Here is a 19,445-nt window from a genome sequence, read left to right on the forward strand (position 1 = left end):
TCAAACAGCTTATATTTGAAAAATGATGGAATTTTGATGCATTAGCCACAAAGATGAAACACTTGAAAGAAAACATGGAGATTACTATGCTCAGGAAAGAGACAGTTAACAAAATACATAATAAAATGAGAGCAAAACTGGACGCGAAAGCATGTCACTCAGATGACATGTTAAGAGTCGATGCCGCAGGGTTTATGGGGTGGGGGTGGCAGGTGAAGGGTCAGCACCACGAATCAGAAGGCCTAATTATTTAGAACTGGGTAATTGATAAATGGTAAAATTAAATCAACAACTCATAGGAAAGAATTTTTCCAGGGAATTTCTTTGTTCAATTCCACCATTCTAAGTTTGAGCACAGGTGAGACATGTACATATTGGAACAAGTACACTGCTTTCATTAAGTTGGAGTTTAAAAACAGAGACGGGGTAAATTTAAGATTCTGAATATAACATGAAAGTGGTACTTGCTAATAGATGGAAAAAAAACCTAAAAGGCCGTACAATAAAACAATAGACTGATCTGATTCATTTCTTCAGAAGAAGCTCTTTATTGGATCCAAATTTTCTGCTCTGAAGTAAGAAATGCATTTCAAACTTGCCGACACAGTTACTGTGTCTTCATAGTTGTTCCTTCCCAACTCAAAGGTACAACTTTGAGGAAGGCACCTAGAGCAAATCTCACCACTTATTCTCACACATGCTTATTTTACAAATATCACAGTGCATATTTCTAAATCTGTGCCCAGGACAATTTCAGCATTTTTTCCAGGGAATCTCCTTAGGTGACATATTCAGATTTTGGTCACATGGAGCATTTTCCTGGGGCCTCTCCATGTGCAACAGCAATCTCCTCATGATGGCTGGCTGTAACCACGCGTCCCAGAACTCCTGGTGAAGCAGGCTCCTACTCAGATCTGCGTGTCACCTCCTACACCTTATTTCATGAATTTAATGTATGGTGCAGTGGGAACTGAAATTCCTCCATACTTGTAGATACCAGAAGATATAAGGTATGCCTACCCAGTGGTTTCTGCAGTGCCACCCTGTGGATGCTTCACCAGTGCTAGCGGGGGTCTCTAAGGATAAGGGAACCTTGAGGATTTCCTGTGGGCCACATTTTCTGGCTCAATGTCCAATGTTGTTTGAGAATTTGCTTTTCTTTTAGGTAATCTTTTGTGTCTTGTAGAGCACTTGCAAACTGTTCTCTCTTTAACTTTTCATAAGTGCACATAAGATGTGTCTGTCAGTGGATCTTTGGGCCTTTGTGCTACATAAAGTCCCATGGAAACTTGCATGTTCACTATACCAGTATGAAAGTATGCAGCCATCTCCCATTCATGTCTCATAGAAGATGTCACAGTTCCATTCAGAGGTCATGTCCTATTTGTGTTGCAATGATAATAAAATCTGTCAAACAATGAGAGGTGAGGACAATTGATGTGAACACTGGCCACCCTGGTGGGACCCAAAATTCTGTGTTTCTCAACTGTTTGTACATTTAGATTTGAAGCTGCTTTAGAAACATATCTTTAAAATTTCAATTATTCCCTGCTTATAATTTTAGAATCATTTAAAATTTTCTCAACTTTATTCTGTTTCTTCAGAGGAGTATAGAATGGACTCCTTTGGGTCATAAAATTCTAGACTGGACTTAGTAATTCTTTGCCAGCACTCACACATCTCTCATTACTTATATGTTCAATAAAATCTTATGAAAAATCAAATTTCTTCATTTCACTTCCAAGTTATTACAATCATTGCTTTTGAGTTAAATACCAAAGAAAGATTAAGAAAATACTTGCTTTGTCTTGTTCTTTAAGGTAGAAACCAGAAAAAGGCTCTTAGACTACTCTTGAAAGATAAATGGCATGTTCTTAGGTTCAGGGAAAGCAGTGCCACGTTAGGAAGGCATCTTATTTAACAAGCTACTATAAACCTTTCCCTCCTTATCTTTTACTATTACATGATCACAGTACATAAAGGTTACATTCATTGTGGGATGCTGGTCCATGTGCACACTACATCCCAATTTCACTTTTTCTTTCCTTTCCTCTCACTCCCATCACCTTTTGCTTTTCTCCCTCCAACTTGCCTTCACATTTTAAAAAGCTGTATTTTTATGATCATTTCCTCCTCTAAATTATTTTTCCAATCCACTTCCCTTTACCTCCTTCCTTCTAACCCTCGCCTGCAGCACCTGAGATGGACGGTGACAGCGTGGACCACTGTGAGGGGACTGCTGGTGTAGACAGAGTCCTCGGGCCATCGTCCAATGGGAACAACTGCCTTACAGCCAAAATCATCCAGCAAGGTTCTGAACCCAAAAGCTGCTGTTGTCTTTGGCAATCCTTTTGAAAAAAGCAAGAAGGATTTGTAAATGACAAATGAACCAGAACCATGTGCACAGATTTCTTCTGAATTTGTCCAAAATTGCACATGTAATTAATAGAAACTAAGATGTTCCCACGAGGCTAAATCTAGTTAGAAGGAGAAAGACCATTCCCTTGACCAGGTTCAAAAGCATTCCTTTGCAAACAGAAGAGATGTATACAGCACACACTTTAATAAATAAAATTAGTAACGAGTATATGGTTCTTCACAATTTATTTCATTCTTAGCACTTTTTTGGTGCATGGCACAGCTGTGATCATCTGTAATGGTGCAGATGGTTGTCCAAAGAATTCCATTTCTTTTTCTGTGTATCTCTTAGGGGCCATTCTGTAGTCTCAAAGGAGGTTTTGAAGACTAGTACTAAAAATCTGTATTTTCCAGCTCCAAGGTTTGCTGCCAGCTGGAGCAGTGCCAGGTTTTACTCTTTCTTAGCTGTAGAGTTCCAGTTCCTGGATCACTGGGCTCTGTTTACTTCATTGTGAGGAAAAGCTTCTCTAGGTTGCCGCCATTCTGGAACCTCATGTGGCTTCTATCACCATTCTGGAGCATGGTGCTCTGCAGCTTTCTACTCTGAGCAAATTTTTTCATTTCTGCAGTTTTCAGCCTAGGCTGCAAAGGATGGAGACCCCCCTGCTTCCCGGCGTGCCTCCTGGCCATCTTTCTTATTTCTCTGCTTTTTATCAGCAATCCAAGTCTCAGATCTGTCTCTACAATCCACAGTTTTCCTGGAGTTTTCCTTCTGACCAAACTCACCGCATTTTAAATTATCCTGCCGGGCTCTTTGCCCTTCATTTTCAAACATGTATATTGCTTAAAAACCCCAACAACATGCCACAGCCTCAACATTTGACTGCCTTGAAATTTGCTTTAGGGCATGCAACCAATTGCTTCAGATGCCCAGCAAGGAACTCCATTACCTAATATTTGCTCAGCTGGATTTCGGAACTCCATTGGTCTCAATTTTTTGTATTCTCCTGTTTGTACCCTTTGGAAAGGTAACTTTTAATTTATGCTATTGTATGTTAGAACTGTTTAACTTTGTAATCATTTTTAGAGGACCTTGCAGCTTAGAGTTTGCTTTAGATGTCAGAGGAGACTTGGGGCTTGGACTTTTCAGCAATGTTGAAACTATTAGGACTTTGAGAACTCTAGGAGATGGACTACATATCTTTTATATAAAGGAGGTGCATCAGTCTCTGTGGGCCCAAGAGTAGAATGTTATGATATGTACCCAGGTGGCCACCTAAGCCTCATGTAGTCATGGAGGTGGCTGAATCTAGGTTTGTGTTTGATTTGTTTTCTAGCACTGGGATTGGTGGTGTGAATGCTGCACCCACTTAGGCTGCAGCAGGGGTAGATCTGAAATAATATATAAAGGAGGGAAGAAGGGATGTTTCCTCTTTTTTGAGCTGTTTGCTCTTGCTGCTTGGGGCTGACATGAATAGCTGAGCCTGTGCCACGCCACCCTTTCCTGAAGGCAGCTGTGTATGGGCTGAAACCTCTAAATGTATGAGATAAATGAATCTCTCCTTCCCTACTTTTGGGCATCAGGTAGTTTGTCTTAGCACTTAGAGAAAAGTGACCAAGACAGCAATTACTTAGCAAGACACTATTCATTGAATGTGGGTTTTTTTTTTTTTTTATGGAAATCCTGGGGCAACATGTCATGAACGCATCAACAGGATGCCTCACATGTTACTGCAGTACTATCATACTTCAGACCATCAGAGAGAGGGCATAGCTGTGCCCAAGGATGGTGATGGAGTAGAGAGGGCCTTTCCCCTGGTGAAGCCCAAGCTCATGATGCTCGCTTACATCTTGGCAGCAAAGAGAGTCAGCCAGGAGCCCTGGGACTCAGGAGGGATAACAGGGCCTGGCTGAGTCACTCTGGAGACTTCACTCTGGGCCGGCAACACAGATCATACAGATGAGTGTTTCTGCCTCTGAGGCCTGCGGCTGCCCTGGATGCAAAAGAGGAGCTGCTAGAGGGAGAGTTGGCTTTGTTCTGTGGGGGAGAGAAGGACCTGAGCCCTCCAGTCGTGTGTAGAAGAAGCAGGCACGAGGACAAGTTGTGAAGACGTCTATCATTATCAGCTGTCACTCACAAAACTCTCCTCTTGTCCCTTTTCCATTTGCAAGAGATCCATCTTCCATTTTTATTATTTCTTTGAAAACAGTTTCCACAAGTCCACAGCCAGATTCCTTCCACACCAGAGGCAAAGCTGGCCAGTGGTTGGCAGACCAACCAGCGAGACCAATCCAGTCCTAGCTGAAGGTACCACACAGGCACAGGCATGGCCAGGGATGTTGAAAATTGTGAAGCAGCAGTGAAGGCTGAGCAGTTAGTAAATTACATGAACCAGTATTGAGCTGTAGAAGACACAAATGTGGAATAGAAGCATATTGGGCCACCACTTTATACCACAGAGCTCTGGAGAACTCCACCAACAGAAGACCAGCCCCAGACCTCATGTGCAGAGGTCAAGATCATCTCCACACCCAGCACACTTTCCAGGGCAAACTTGGTTGAACAACACAGCACATTTATGACACATGTCCTGGACTCTACCACAGATCTGTGGAAATGACAGAAATTTTAAACATTCATTCTACTCACTTTGGGTGATTGTTTATCCTTTTTTATTGCTGGATTTTGTCATTTTGTTTTGTATTTTGTGGTTATTTAGGATTTGGTTTTTATCTATTTTATTCTTTCTTTATTTTGTTCAGCATTTAGTTTCTTATCCTTCATTTTTGCTTTCTATACTGATCTTTCTTTCTTTCTTTCCTTTAGCAACTCTTGAGTTTATTATAATTTCATGTGAGTAACCTTGTCTCTTCTCCTTATTACTTACTTCAACATTCTTTTGTTTTCCTCTTTCATTTTTTTCTATCCCATGTCCTTCAGCTCCCCCAAATTTGAAGGTCATTCTTTGTCTTGCTTACTGCTGATTCTACTATATTTAAATGCATTCTTCTCTTAATCTTGTCCCCTACCCTCTTAACAGCTCTTACCCTGAAACAGGATAAAGTCATGTCACTAAGGGATCAAGAATGTGATATATGCAGAAAATTGTTAAAAACAGTATAATTTTCTCCTATAGTAAAGGAATCAGGTTAATATATATCACAGTTTGTAAGTAGCTAAGCTATAGTTGAAGCTATTCTTATTGCTAGCTGTAATACTTTTTCATGATCCCATGCAAATTACAATCAGTCTTTCTTCCATTTATAATAACACTGTGATTGTATGGGGTAATGATCATCATCATAGGCCAATATGAAAGGACTGAGTGATGAGCCAAATAGCAATTTTCTTCTATGAACAATTGGGAAAATAGGTTCTTGGGATAGACATAAATAACTGCTTGTCTCTAGAATACATCCCTGAAGAACAGACGTCCCCTATGGAAGCCTTGATTCTAGTGATGAAATTATTTTCCATTAGAAATCAGCAAGCATTAATACAAGAAATTACATAAAAAGTACAAAGTGACAAGACACAAAAGCAAAATATGACTCTAGATTTCCAATTCACCCAGGACAAGCCTAGAACCCAACAAAATGAGTAAATTGGAAGTTACTTAAGTGAGCAATCTGATAGGATGGCAACAGAAGTGAAAAAATACAAGAAGGCTATAGCAAAAAAATCTCTCAGGTATAAAAGAAAATGACCCTCAAATTGAAAGATATTACAGTGGCCCAGGCTTCCGGGTACAGTGAAGTGGAGTAGCGGGTTAGAGACCACTACAACCGCCTCCCCATCCCGGCTACATTTGGAGGTCTGCTGAGCTCCCAACCGGTGGGTGGGCCTACACTATCCCCCGAGCCCAGCCACGCCTAGCCATCGGTGTGCAGAGGAGGAGCTGGGTGGATCTGGAGAGCTGGCAGGAGCCCCTTCCTTTGTCTGGAGGACTGTGGATATCTCTGCAAGCAGGGAGGGATCGCAGGCTCCTGAGGCACCACAGCCTGTGGTGAGTACCCTAACCCGGCTGCGATTGAAGAGCTGTGGAGCTTTCAAGAGGCAGGTGGGCGCACAGTGTTCCTGAGGCCCAGCTTGTCTGGAACTGCAGAGTTCTGAACAAGCAGAGGAGGGCCATTGGTTCTGCAGGCCCAATGGCTTGGGGTAGCGTGGTGCCAGAGTCTCAGTAGCTCCAAACATAGAAGGGGATTTTCAACAGATCCTGAGGAAGCTTTCAAATAACACTTGAAACACAGAAATATAGGAAAATGACAAAACGAAAGATGAAATTACAACCTCAAACCTCCAGCCCATCTCAGGAAACCCTAGGAGCAATGTATTTAGAAGAAAATATATCCCATCCACATTATATATCAGACACAATAGCTACTGAAGTTGACAAGCAACTCCAGGAAGCTTTCAAGAAATTCAAACTAGAAATAATTTCCCAGATAAAAGAAGAAATCATAAAAGAAATGAAAGAGATTCTAAATATATCTAAAGAAAACACAGATAAAAAATTGGAGGAACTAAACAAAAAGATAGAATCCCTAGACAAGCAATATAAGAAACAAACAGAATACATAATGCAGATGCACAGAGATATACAGGAAATAAAAAACTCCACTGAAAGTTGTAAAAACCGCCTTAATGAAAGTGAAGATAGAATTTCAGACCTTGAAGACAGGATTGCAGCTAGTGAACAGGAAAGGAAAGATCTTTTGAAAATAACAAGGAATCAGGAAACAACAATTCAACAACTACAAGATGATGCAAAAAAGAATAACATAAGAATGATAGGGATTAACGAAAAAGGAGACAACATAAAGGATATCAAGAGGATATTTAGAGAAGTAATAGCTGAAAATTTCCCAAGCATGAGATCAGAAACTGACATCAGGATCAGTGAAGCATATAGAACTCCAAATAGTCATAACCAAAATAAAACTACACCCAGGCATATAATAATCACCATCCCAGAAATCCAACACAAGAATAGATTATTAAAAGCTGTCAGAGAGAAAAGACAGATCACTTATAAAGGAAAACCTATCAGAATCACAGCAGACTTCTCATCACAAACAATAAAGTCAAGAAGAGCATGGAGTGAAGTATTCCAGATCCTAAAGTAAAATGATTTCCAACCTAGACTGATATATCCTGCAAAACTATCATTCAAAATAGATGGTGAAATACGATACTTCCATGACAAAGAACAGCTGAAGAACTTCATGAACACCAAACCAACCCTGCAAAAATATTGAAAGTCAGTTTAGATACACAAAGGAAAAAACCACTAAGCAAAGCAAATAATTAAACAGAACAGGAAGATAAAGATGCAACAGCAGAGAGATAAGATTCTGACAATAACCAGCATTTAACAGTAATAACCATTAATGTAAATGGTCTCAATGCACTAATCAAAAGAAAAAGACTAGCAGAATGGATCAAGAAACAAAATCCAACCATATGCTGTTTACAGGAAACCCATCTAACCCAGAGGGATACTGACAGACTGAAAGTCAAAGGATGGAAAACAATTCTTCATGCGGCAGGAATCCAAAAAAAGGCAGGAGTAGCCATTCTGTTTGCAGACAACGTGAACTTTAAACCAACAATGACCATAAAGGATAAAGAAGGTCACTACATACTCGTAAGGGGAAAACTCCAAGAGGAAGAGATAACTATCTTAAATATATACACACCAAACTCCAGAGCACCCAGTTATATAAAACAATTATTAACAGAAATGAAAACTCAAATTATCAGTAACACAATTGTAACAGGAGACCTTAATACGCCATTGACACCAAGGGACAGATCAACCAGACAGAAAATGAGCAAAGAAATAACAGAACTGAATCATACCTCTGAACAAATGGGTTTGATAGACATATACAGAATGTTCCACCCAACAACATCAGAATACACATTCTTCTCAGCAGTACATGGGTCATTTTCCAAAATAGACCATATATTAGCTCACAGAACATATTTAAACAAGTTCAAAAGAGCTGAAATCATCCCTTGCATGTTATCGGATCATAGCGCTCTGAAATTAGAAATTAATGATAAAAGACACTGCAAAAATCCCCAAAACACATGGAAACTGAATAACACACTCTTGAGTAATCAGTGGGTCACAGAAGAAATTAAAGAAGAAATCAAACAATACCTAAAAGAAAATGAAAATGCAGATACAACTTACCGTAATCTGTGGGATGCAATGAAAGCCGTCCTGAGAGGAAAATTTATTGCACTGAGTTCCCACTCAGGAAAACAGAACGAATACAAATAAATAACTTGATGCTACACCTCAAACAGCTAGAAAAAGAAGAGCAAGTCAAGCCCAAAGCCAAAAGAAGAGAGGAAATTATAAAAATCAGAGCAGAAATCAATGCAATAGAGACTAAGAAAACAATCCAAAGAATCAATGAATCAAAGAGTTGTTTCTTTGAAAGAATAAATAAAATCGATAAGCCCCTAGCCAGCCTTATTTTAAAAAAGGGAAGAAAAAGCTCAAATTCATGCAATAAGAAATGAAAAAGGTGAAATCACTACAGACCCAATAGAAATACAGAAGATCATCAACACCTATTTCGAAAACCTATACTCTCAAAAGTTTGATAACATAGAAGAAATAGACAGATTCTTAGAAGCATATGAAGTGCCAAAGCTAGATCAAGAGGATGTAAAACAGTTGAATAACCCAATCTCTGTTAATGAAATTGAAAATGTGAGTAAGTCCTTACCCACCAAGAAGAGCCCAGGCCCAGATGTATTCACTGCAGAATTCTACAAGAAATACAAAGAAGACCTAATGCTGACACTGCTCAAACTATTCAATGAAATTGAAAGGGAAGCAATCCTTCCTAAGTCATTCCTGGACGCAAATATAACTCTAGTACCAAAACCTGAGAAAGACCCAACTAAAAAAGAGAACTATAGACCGATCTCCCTAATGAACACAGATGCAAAAATCCTCAATAAAATATTGGCAAATAGGATCCAGCAAATCATCAAGAAGATTATACACCATGTCCAAGTGGGATTCATCCCAGGAATGCAAGGATGGTTCAACATACGCAAATCAATAAATGTAAGCCACCATATCAATAAAGCCAAAAATAAGAATCACGTGATCATTTCTATAGATGCAGAAAAAGCCTTCGATAAGGTCCAACATTTATTCATGATAAAAACTTTACAGAAAATTGGAATAGATGGTCTTTACCTCAATATAATAAAGGCCATTTATGACAAACCAACAGCCAGCATCATACTAAATGGCCAAAAATTGAAAGCCTTTACTTTAAAATCAGGCACAAGACAAGGATGTCCTCTATCACCACTCCTATTTAATATAGTACTGGAAGTACTAGCCAAAGCAATTAGGCAAGAAAGAGAAATAAAAGGGGTAAAGGTAGGAAAAGAAGAAGTTAAGTTATCATTGTTTGCAGATGACAGGATACTCTACATAGAAGTCCCCCTAAACTCCATTGAAAGACTCTTAGATACAATAAATAAATTCAGTAATGTGGCTGGATACAAAATCAATACTCAGAAATCAATAGCATTCCTATACACAAACAACAAAATCACAGAGAGGGAAATAAGAGAAACTGGACTATTCATATTAGCAAGCAAAAAAATAAAATATTTAGGAATTACTCTTACGAAAGAAGTGAAAGACTTATACAGTGAAAACTATAATACACTGAAAAAGGAAATTGAAGATGATCTCAGAAAATGGAAAGACATCCCTTGCTCATGGATAGGAAGAACAAACATTGTGAAAATGGCCATTCTCCCAAAACTGTTATACAGATTCAATACAATCCCAATAGAAATACCATCAACATACCTTATAGATCTAGAGAAATCACTCCTGAATTTCATCTGGAACCAGAAGAGACCTAGAATCGCAAAGGCAATTCTAAGCAGCAAAGACAAAGCAGGAGGCATCACAATTCCTGACTTGAAATTATACTACAAAGCAACAGTAGTAAAATCAACATGGTATTGGAATCAAAACAGAGCTGAAGATCAATGGAATAGATTAGAAGATACAACCACAACTACAAACACACTCAACCACCTTATCTTTGATAAAGGAGCCAAGCAGGTTCACTGGAAGAATGACAGTCTCTTTAATAAATGGTGCTGGAAAAACTGGCTCTCCATTTTCCGAAAACTAAAGCTAGACCCATGTCTATCACCATGTACTAAATTAAAATCTAAATGGGTCAAAGATCTAAATATTAAAACAGAAACACTAAATCTATTGGAAGACAAATTAGGTAGAAACCTTGGAGACATAGGAGTAGGTAGCGAATTCATGAACAGGATTCAAACCGCACGGGAAATACTTCCCAGAATCAATAACTGGGACCAATTCTTATTAAAAAGTTTCTGCATGTCAAAAGAAATCTCCAGCATAGTGAAAAGAAAACCCACAAACTGGGAAAAGATTTTAGTGAACTCTCTCTCAGACAAGGGACTCTTGTCTAAAACATATAAAGAATTAAAAAAACTCAGACCTCCAAAATTCAAAGATCCAATCCAAAAATGGGCATCTGAGATGAATACGCAATTCTCAGATGAAGAAATGCAAATGGCAAATAAATACATGAAAAAATGCTCATCATCATTGGTCATTAGAGAAATGCAAATTAAAACCACACTGAGATACCATCTCACTCCTGAAAGAATGGCCAGGAACAAGAAAACCAACAACGACAAATGCTGGAGTGGCTGTGGGGAAAAAGGAACTCTCCGGCACTGCTGGTGGGAGTGTAGACTGGTACAGCCTTTGTGGAGGTCTGTCTGGAGATTTCTCAAAAAGTTGGGATTGAAAATCCCATTTATTCCAGCTATTCCACTTCTAGGCATATTCCCAGAAGAACTGAAAGCATCATACCACAGTGATATATGTGCACCTATGTTTATAGCAGCACAATTTGTAATCGCCAGATCTTGGAAACAACCCAAGTGTCCATCAACTAAGGAATGGATAAAAAAAGTTGTGGTAATTCTATACAACGGAGTATTATTCAGCTATAAAGAAGGATCACATTGAGATATTTATCAATAAATGGGCGCAGCTTGAGACCATATTCATAAGTGAAATAAATCAATCTCGCATGTATGAATACTGAAGAGTTTCCCTAATGTAAGTAATGATTCAAATATATAAAAATATGTGGTAATCATGATTCCCCATTATGTGGCCTTGAAGCCTTATAAAATTTTCACTTATTAATTAGAAAGGCTTTATTCTGGGCTTCTTGATATGGAAATATTTGAAGCTATAGTATATGAAGTTTTACCCAAATATTTCAAGGAAAAAGACAGACACTATGGTAACTACTATTCTTTAAAAAAAATTATTTAGTTATTTCTTATGTTTATTTTAATTAAGGGAAAAATTTTAAAAATTAGGATATATAATAGTAACTCTTTTTGATTTCCTATTAACTTGTTTTGAAGTCCTGTAATACTCCCACGATCTTGTTTTGACTGATTAGACTCTGTTCCATTCTGTGCGATAGTATCAAGTTTGAGGGTATAGGCAACTACTTTGAAGGCAGTAAGATTCACTAAGATGCCCATTCTGGTTTGACTATTGTCTCCTTTGGAAGTCCTGTAATGTTTACAATGCCTCAGTTTTATTGGTCTTGTTCTCTACTGTTTTGTCCAACTTTATAATATCTAATGAGATAGACAATTCTTTATAAGGAAACAAGAGACAGCGTTGATAACCATTGTTAATAACCTTGTATTCTGTTCTACATCATGTGCTATGTTTATCCTTGGTTTTGACTGACAGCTTTGTTTCGCCATACTTGACTTTATTCTCTCCCCCCCCCCCGCAAAAAAGTTATAAGAACTAAGGAGTAATAAAATCCAAAATGTGTAAATTTTGTTGTAAAAAAGAGAGGGAGGAAAAAAAAAGAGCTCTAACGGATATAACAGCAAGTGTGTTTAGGGGTGTTAAATAGCTGACTATACTAATGTTTTTGGATCATTGAACACAGCTGTTTGCAGTCTCTCTGTTTGAATGTCTACTTTGTATTCTTTGATACTGTGATGTGAGCAACTATTTCCAAGATGATAATATGTAATCTATTAATAGGTGATTTCTTACTGTTATGTTTTTTTTGTAGTTCTGTATTATGTGTAACCTTACACCACTTTGTTTTGTTTTGTGTTTTTCTCTTTTTCCTCTTAAATAAAATTTAAAAAAAAAGAAAGAAAGATATTACAGTAGACACAGATAAAATTATAAGAGCTTCGAACAGTGATAGAAACCATGATGTCCAGTGTAGGAAAGAAATGGAATCCATGAGACAGATCCAAACAGAAATCCAACAGTTTAAAACCTCAATAATAGCATACAAATCATGTTATTTGGAGGTGAGAAAGAATGTCAGATCTTGAACACAGGAATTGTAGCTAGTAACAACATAAAAAAAGATACCTGAAAACTATCAAAGAACCTCCCCCACCAAAATCAGTGACACTCAGCCACCTTATCTTTAACACAGGTGCTAAGCAGTTCTTCACTCGAAGAAACTACAAGTTAACAAATGATACTGGAAAAACTGGCTGTCCTTACAGCAAACATTAAAACTCTCTATCAGCATGCACTAAAGTAAAATCAAAACATATGGAAGACTTGAATGCTAAAAGAGAAACACCAAGAGATCCATCTTCTGAAAGAGATGGAGCAGAACTGTTGACAACATGCATGCAGGCAAAGAGTTCATGAACAAAACCCCATCCGGATATGAAATGATGCTGTGTAAATAACTGAGATCTCATTGTATTAAAAAGCTTTTGCACAACAACAACAAAAATGATCAACAGTGTGCAAAGACTACCCAGAGAGTTGGAAAAATTTTAGCTAGATTTCCCCACAGTGTTTCTATTTGAAAACATAAAGAGCTGAAAAATATCAGAACCCTCTAATTTTAAAGACTGAATCCAACAATGGGCATTTGAGATGCATACACGCTTATCACATGAAGAGATCAAATGAAAATAAACACATGAAACAATGTGCAACATCACGGGTTATGAGTGAGATTCAAATTCAACCAATGCTAATATTCCAGATCACTCCAGAAAAAAAAAATGGCTAAAATCAAGAAAACAACAAATAAATAGCTAATAATTTAGCTCTGTAAATTGGGAGGCGAAAATGCATTGAAGTAAGGAGAGAGGATTGAGAAAAATAGAGAAATTAAAACATATCATGTACAAATTCACTAGGATGAATATGATCATCAGGTGTGCCAATAAACTTAATTATACATAAAAATTGAAATGGTCACTATATCTTTTCACTAACATCTTACATGTAAAATAAATATTGAGTACTGAAATTTCACACATGCAGGAAATTCATTCAATATATTGATAACAAAATAGGATTGAATGTCAGATGTAATGCCTTTGATTAAAATACTGTGTTCTCTCTGGGACATACTTTACATCTTTAAACTTTAAATGGTGCACTAAATTTTAGGTTGCAGCTTTGTATTAACCAATACATAGACTTGTCTATAACAAACCATAACCAAAGAGCACTAGGAAAGCTATGAGTCAGTGTGATTGTTTAACTCAGATATGTTCTTTGCATTTTATCAATTATGTTACGACTAGAGTTTTAGAGGTTGCAAGTAAGCACAAATGTAAAAGTCAATGAAACATTTATAATCTAACAGTAAAATACCATGAATCATGATCAAGTTTATGATGCAAGAACAATTCAACATATGCAAATTAGCAATCATACTGCATCACTTTGATATGAAAATCTAATTATCTCAATAGTCAGGATAAAAGTTTTGAACAAAATTCTACATTCTTTCAAACTAAACAGTATTGCAGAGACAAGGTACAGGAGTTTGTTACCTCAGTGTACTACAGTTCATCCACCATCAAGATGTTACAGAACAGAACAAAAAGCATTTCTGCTCATATGAGAATGATCACAAGGGTTCGTCACTGCTATTTGATATACTACTTTACTTCTTAGGCTGAACTGTTGTGTAAAAAACAAAAACACTTGGCAAATATTTAAGAAAGAAATCAAACCATCCTGATGGATAGAGGATATTTTTCCTAGAATATTCTAAAATTTCCAAGAGAAGACTTCTCCATCAGATAAAACATATTTAGCAATGAGCCCAATTGTAAAATCAACATAAAAATCAGTACATCTTTTATTCACTATTAAAATTTTAAAAATCATTACGCAAATAATTCCATTTTCAATATCTTCAAAAAATGTCTGGACATAAGCTGAATGCAATTTAGTAAGACACAGCTGCAATGCATATTCTGAAGCACTGCAACAAATTAAAAAGAAACTACGTAATAGAAAGGCCACAAATGCTCATGGACCAGCAGGATGAATATTGTGAAAATAATCATTTTATCAAAAGCAGGCACAGAATCAAGGTAGTGCCATCATAAATTACAGTGACATTATTCACAAAAATAGAAAAAATTCCTAAATATTGTATGGAAAAAACGAATACCTAGAAAACTCAAAAAACCATGAGTAGATACAGCATATTAGAGATATCACAATACAAAACTTCAAAATACACAACCAAAACGTAGTAATAAAACAACATATTTCTCAAAATGGGATTTAGACTGCTAAGACTGAACAAAGGGCTGAATGAATGCTCCCAGGCCCTGCCACCTGATTGTCAGTGAAGAGACAAAAACAAAAGTGAGAGACATAGGTTCTTTCAGAAAAGTTGCTAGGGAAAATAAATATCCACACGTAAGAGATTGAACATGATCTCTGCCTGCCACCCTATGCAAAATCAACTGAAAATGCATCCATAAACTAGGAGCCTTCAAAACACAGCAAAACCCTTCCTGACTTCTCTGACACAGGATTGATGTTCAAAATATGGAAGTACTCAAAAAAATCTCCAAATGCCCCACAAAACACTACTCACGCAAATAAGCTGTATATACATTTAACAGAAGAAATACAAATGGACAGAAAGTATTTAAACATATTTGATATCTTTAGCCATAGGGAAGAACAGATTCCCTCTCACTGCTTGGCGTGGACACTATCAAGAATCCACAAGTGCTGGTCCAGTCGCCAGACACAGGAAGCTGTGGAATCTGGTGGTGGGATGTAAATCGGCAGAGCACATAGACTGATAAAGCAGGATGACTTAATCCTGCCCGTGTGCATGGCTGAGATGTGCTCAGAAAGCCCAGTGATCATTGCTGCTCACTGCCTTGAGAAGGAGAGAGAAATGATTCATTCCGTGATTGAGAAACTGCTCCCCCTTCTACCTCACAGCTTGGAACTTTAGGAACCAAGGGGAGGATCTGAAAAGCAGGTGTCCCTAAACACAGTAACTCGGCTGGATCTTCACTCTGTCACTGTGCAATCTTCTCTTAAAATAATTAAGGCCCAACTGAGCCTCAGAAAACTTCTGAACTAAACAACATTGTAATTGTGCTGGTAGAAGGAAAGGTGTACTCCAGGGACTAGGATTCTGCAGAGGTTTTCCTTCTCCTTGACAGGGTAACAGTACTAAAAATTAAACTCCAGGACAGGACTTACCATAGACAAGAGTTCACTAAACCTAAACATATATAAATATGACGGGAGGCTCACCTTGCAAAACAAGATTTGGAGAAACACCTCCATGGGAGACACATAACAGAACTGACTACACCACACTTTGGAAGGTGAGTAGCCCTCACAGGTTACATTTATTCACACTTAAAATATTCTCTCAGAAGCTAAAAGCTCATCAATCTTTGGCTGAGTAAGAAGTTATTCAGAAGATCTGTGAGCCTTAGGATCCTCACTCATCCTGAGATCATTAAAATATCAGCACCTCAGATAAAAAAGGAGCAGCAGGTCCAGAAATCATTACTGCAGACATACCAAGCCATTTCTGCCCCTGTGCCCTGGCTCTGACAGCACCAGGAACCTGGTGTGTTTGCCTTTGCATAATGATTCCTCTTTGAGTGCCTTGCATATTCAGGAAGCTGTAGAAGCCTTTGAGATTCTATGAAAAATTCTGTTATTTTTCCTCAGATTTCCCTTGTACAACATCTCTGTGAGCATCACAGCCTTTTATAAAATGTGGATGTTTCATGTTTGGTGAAATTCTGTTCTCAATATGGACTAACTGTGTGATTTCTCACTGTGTGATTTCTCACTGTGTTATATACTCCACTCATGCCTTACCTTTCAGTTTACTATCTGCAGGAAGATATAAGTCTCCTTAACCTAACACCTAATATAGCGTGCCAGTTAACTTAGTTTATTATACATATGTTTAATAGGAGGACAATTAATCATTATTAAGAAAAAAATTTACAGTTGCTTTTTAGAGAATTTTCACCATGAAATTCCTAGGCTTCAATTTTAAATAACAAGAAATAATTCACTTTAACTTTATCCTAGTGCTATGAAGGAAACAGCACTAATTTCACCTTTTAACTCTTGAAAATTGGATCTGAGATAAATGCTGTAAACTTCCTGAAGTGTAGGTTAATTCAACCAAATGAAGCATCATTCATGTAACTGAATGCAATGCATTTCTTTAGAAATAGCAAATTAAAACCTTCTTTAGGCAGGCAAGGTCAAATATTAACTGCTGTCCTGCAGTCATCACACCAGCTGAAGCCAATCCTGAGGTCAAAATTACTTCTGTGTGCTTTATGTTCTTAGAGACCTTCAGTGTGAACAAGTCTAACAGTTTCCCTTAGTTTTCTGTAGAAAGTAGAGGAAAGAGTGTGACACAAATTTCTCTGTGAAAAAGTGACATTGAAGCTCCTAGTTGTGAAAAAAAAGCTCCTAGTCCTTCTCAACAATCTTTCCAGCTATGAAACACACATACCAGCAGCTTTAACTGAAAGACCAAAGCAGCACTACTGTTAGTACACTGACTGGGGAAAAAAGACACGGAAGAAGCAGCTGCACAGTTAACACAAACATGGTTTCCATGGTCACACCACAGGTGTCAGATGTGATGATGGCACTCATTGAGTGAGATCATTCCATACCAGCCATGGTCTTTTGAAATTGCTGAGTGGGAATCTGATAGACTTAAATGCCAGCATGGGAAGCCATCCTTCTTGGGGAGACTTGGGGTTAAATTCAGGCTTGTTTCTGTTGAACATAGGTGAGTATACAACAATTTGAACAAGTAGAAAGCTTTTACAACTGTGGAGGTAAAGGAAACTTGTCTTATTAATTTGCAGTTGTGAATATGAGTCGTCAGACCAGCACTAGAATTCATCCGGAATGACCTGCAAGAGTGAGCAGCAAAAGACAAACAGTCCTTTCAACAGAATGTGCATCTTTACAGGGCAGTGCTGTCTCTCACAGGCCAGAAAATTGCTGTCAAACTGTGTGTTACAGAAACATACTTGTCATTATTATTGAAGCTTTTATTAGAAAGCTATGCATGTGTGGAATCCATTCTTGCCTGTTAGGTTAGAAATGCCAGCTAACATTGTCGAGGGAACAATCTCTGCCTCGCTAACTGGACTTGGCACTACAGGGAACATCTTTGTGTTGGGGAAGTACGTGCTCATATTTGCAGGCAAAGAGCAGAAATCTATATACCTTATTCTCGTCCATTTGGCTGTTACAAACACCATGACTCTGCTTTCCAAGGGAGTGCCAGGTACCTTAGCAGCTTTGGGTGTGAGAAACCTCCTAGATGACACAGGCTGCAAGATTGTTGTTTATATGGAGAGGGTGTCCCGGGGCCTCTCCATCTGTACCAGCAGCCTCCTCACGGTGGTCCAGGCGGTCACCATCTGTCCCAGACACTCAGGATGGAGGAGGCTCAAGCCAAGGTCAGCACGCTATGTCCTCCTTGTCCTTCTCTATTTTTGGAGTCTCAACTCTTTGATAAGCATGAATCTACTCCACTCCATCACAAATATCAGCCCCAACTCATCAAAGGTTAGTAACAGTGAAAGGTACTGCTATTTTCTTCCAGAAAGTAAGAAGGTCAAGTGGATTTTTCTCACCTGCATGGTGCTGCGGGATGCAGGGTTTCAGGGCATCATGGGTGCAGCCAGCGGCTACATGGTGCGGGTTCTCCACAAACACCACCAGCAGATTCTTCATCTGCAGAATGCCAAGTTCCTCTACACAGCTCCTCCTGAAATCAAAGCTGCCCAAAGCATTCTCCTTCTGATGCTTTGCTTTATTGTGTTTTATTGGATAGACTGTCTCCTTTCTCTGATTATAAGTTGCTCCTTAGTGACTCTTTCCACTGCCGTAAATGTTAAAGAATTTCTCACACTTGGTTACGCAGTTCTTAGTCCATTTATTTTGATTCACAGAGAGGGACATCTGGGTCATTGTGGGGGCACTTGTGGGACACACAGAAGCTGACATTTTACTGTGGAACTTGGGCTTTTAGTAAGTAAGTATGGAACAGTTCTTGATTCTTTCGTGCAATGTGTGAAACTAATCATATTAAATTAGCTTACAAAGGTCAGATTTCATTCTCAGACAGCTGTACTGGATCCTGCAGCCTGAGCTCACAGGGATGTCATAGAAACACGAAGCAATGCACAATGGTCACTCTCCACAAAGCCACCTGTAAAAGTCACTTTAGTTCTAATGCATGTGCCACATACTGTAGGGCTACTATAACAGTAGAAAATCACTTGGCAAATTTTACTGCAATTATGAGAAGCCAGCGATTTGATTTCTAGATACGAGCTTATTGGTATGTTCCCCCCTTGAGAATTAGAACAAGAAAAATTTCTATGAGCTATAATGTTCATTATTATCTAACTGCCTGGTAAGTGCTAGCCAAGGGATCTACTTTTATGGTCTACTTGAAAACTCCGTAATACCAATTTAAAAATACTTTAGGAAATGTGTACAAGAATTTGGTATTACAAATATGGTATGATAAATAAGAACTAATTTTGATCAATATAAAAATAATGCAACAATAAATAGTTACAAAGTTCAGGGGAAATTATTAACTTTGGTATTGTTCACATAAAACATTTAGAGAACAATGGAAGAAAATAAAAATTTTAAATGAATATATAGATA

General features: G+C 38.0%; 1 protein-coding gene and 1 pseudogene across 1 annotated transcript; one reads left to right on the forward strand and one right to left on the reverse strand.

Annotated features, from left to right (window-relative positions):
* Positions 1 to 2,163: 2,163 nt before the first annotated feature.
* Cavporv1r-ps728 (vomeronasal 1 receptor cavPorV1R-ps728 pseudogene) lies at positions 2,164 to 2,500 on the reverse strand (annotated as a pseudogene).
* Positions 2,501 to 17,858: 15,358 nt separating this feature from the next.
* On the forward strand, positions 17,859 to 18,767 carry Cavporv1r664 (vomeronasal 1 receptor cavPorV1R664). Its single transcript, NM_001167442.1, has one exon. The coding sequence runs from the start codon at positions 17,859 to 17,861 to the stop codon at positions 18,765 to 18,767; it is 909 nt and encodes a 302-aa protein (NP_001160914.1).
* Positions 18,768 to 19,445: the final 678 nt, after the last annotated feature.

This window comes from Cavia porcellus, unplaced genomic scaffold (assembly GCF_034190915.1).
Source record: "Cavia porcellus strain 051 isolate PalLab524CR breed Dunkin Hartley unplaced genomic scaffold, mCavPor4.1 scaffold_13, whole genome shotgun sequence".
NCBI lineage: Eukaryota > Metazoa > Chordata > Mammalia > Rodentia > Caviidae > Cavia > Cavia porcellus.

What these genes read in the sequence shown, in the direction of transcription:
- Cavporv1r664 (NM_001167442.1), top strand. Translation starts at nt 17,859, where the DNA reads ATGCCAGCTAACATTGTCGAGGGAACAATCTCTGCCTCGCTAACTGGA.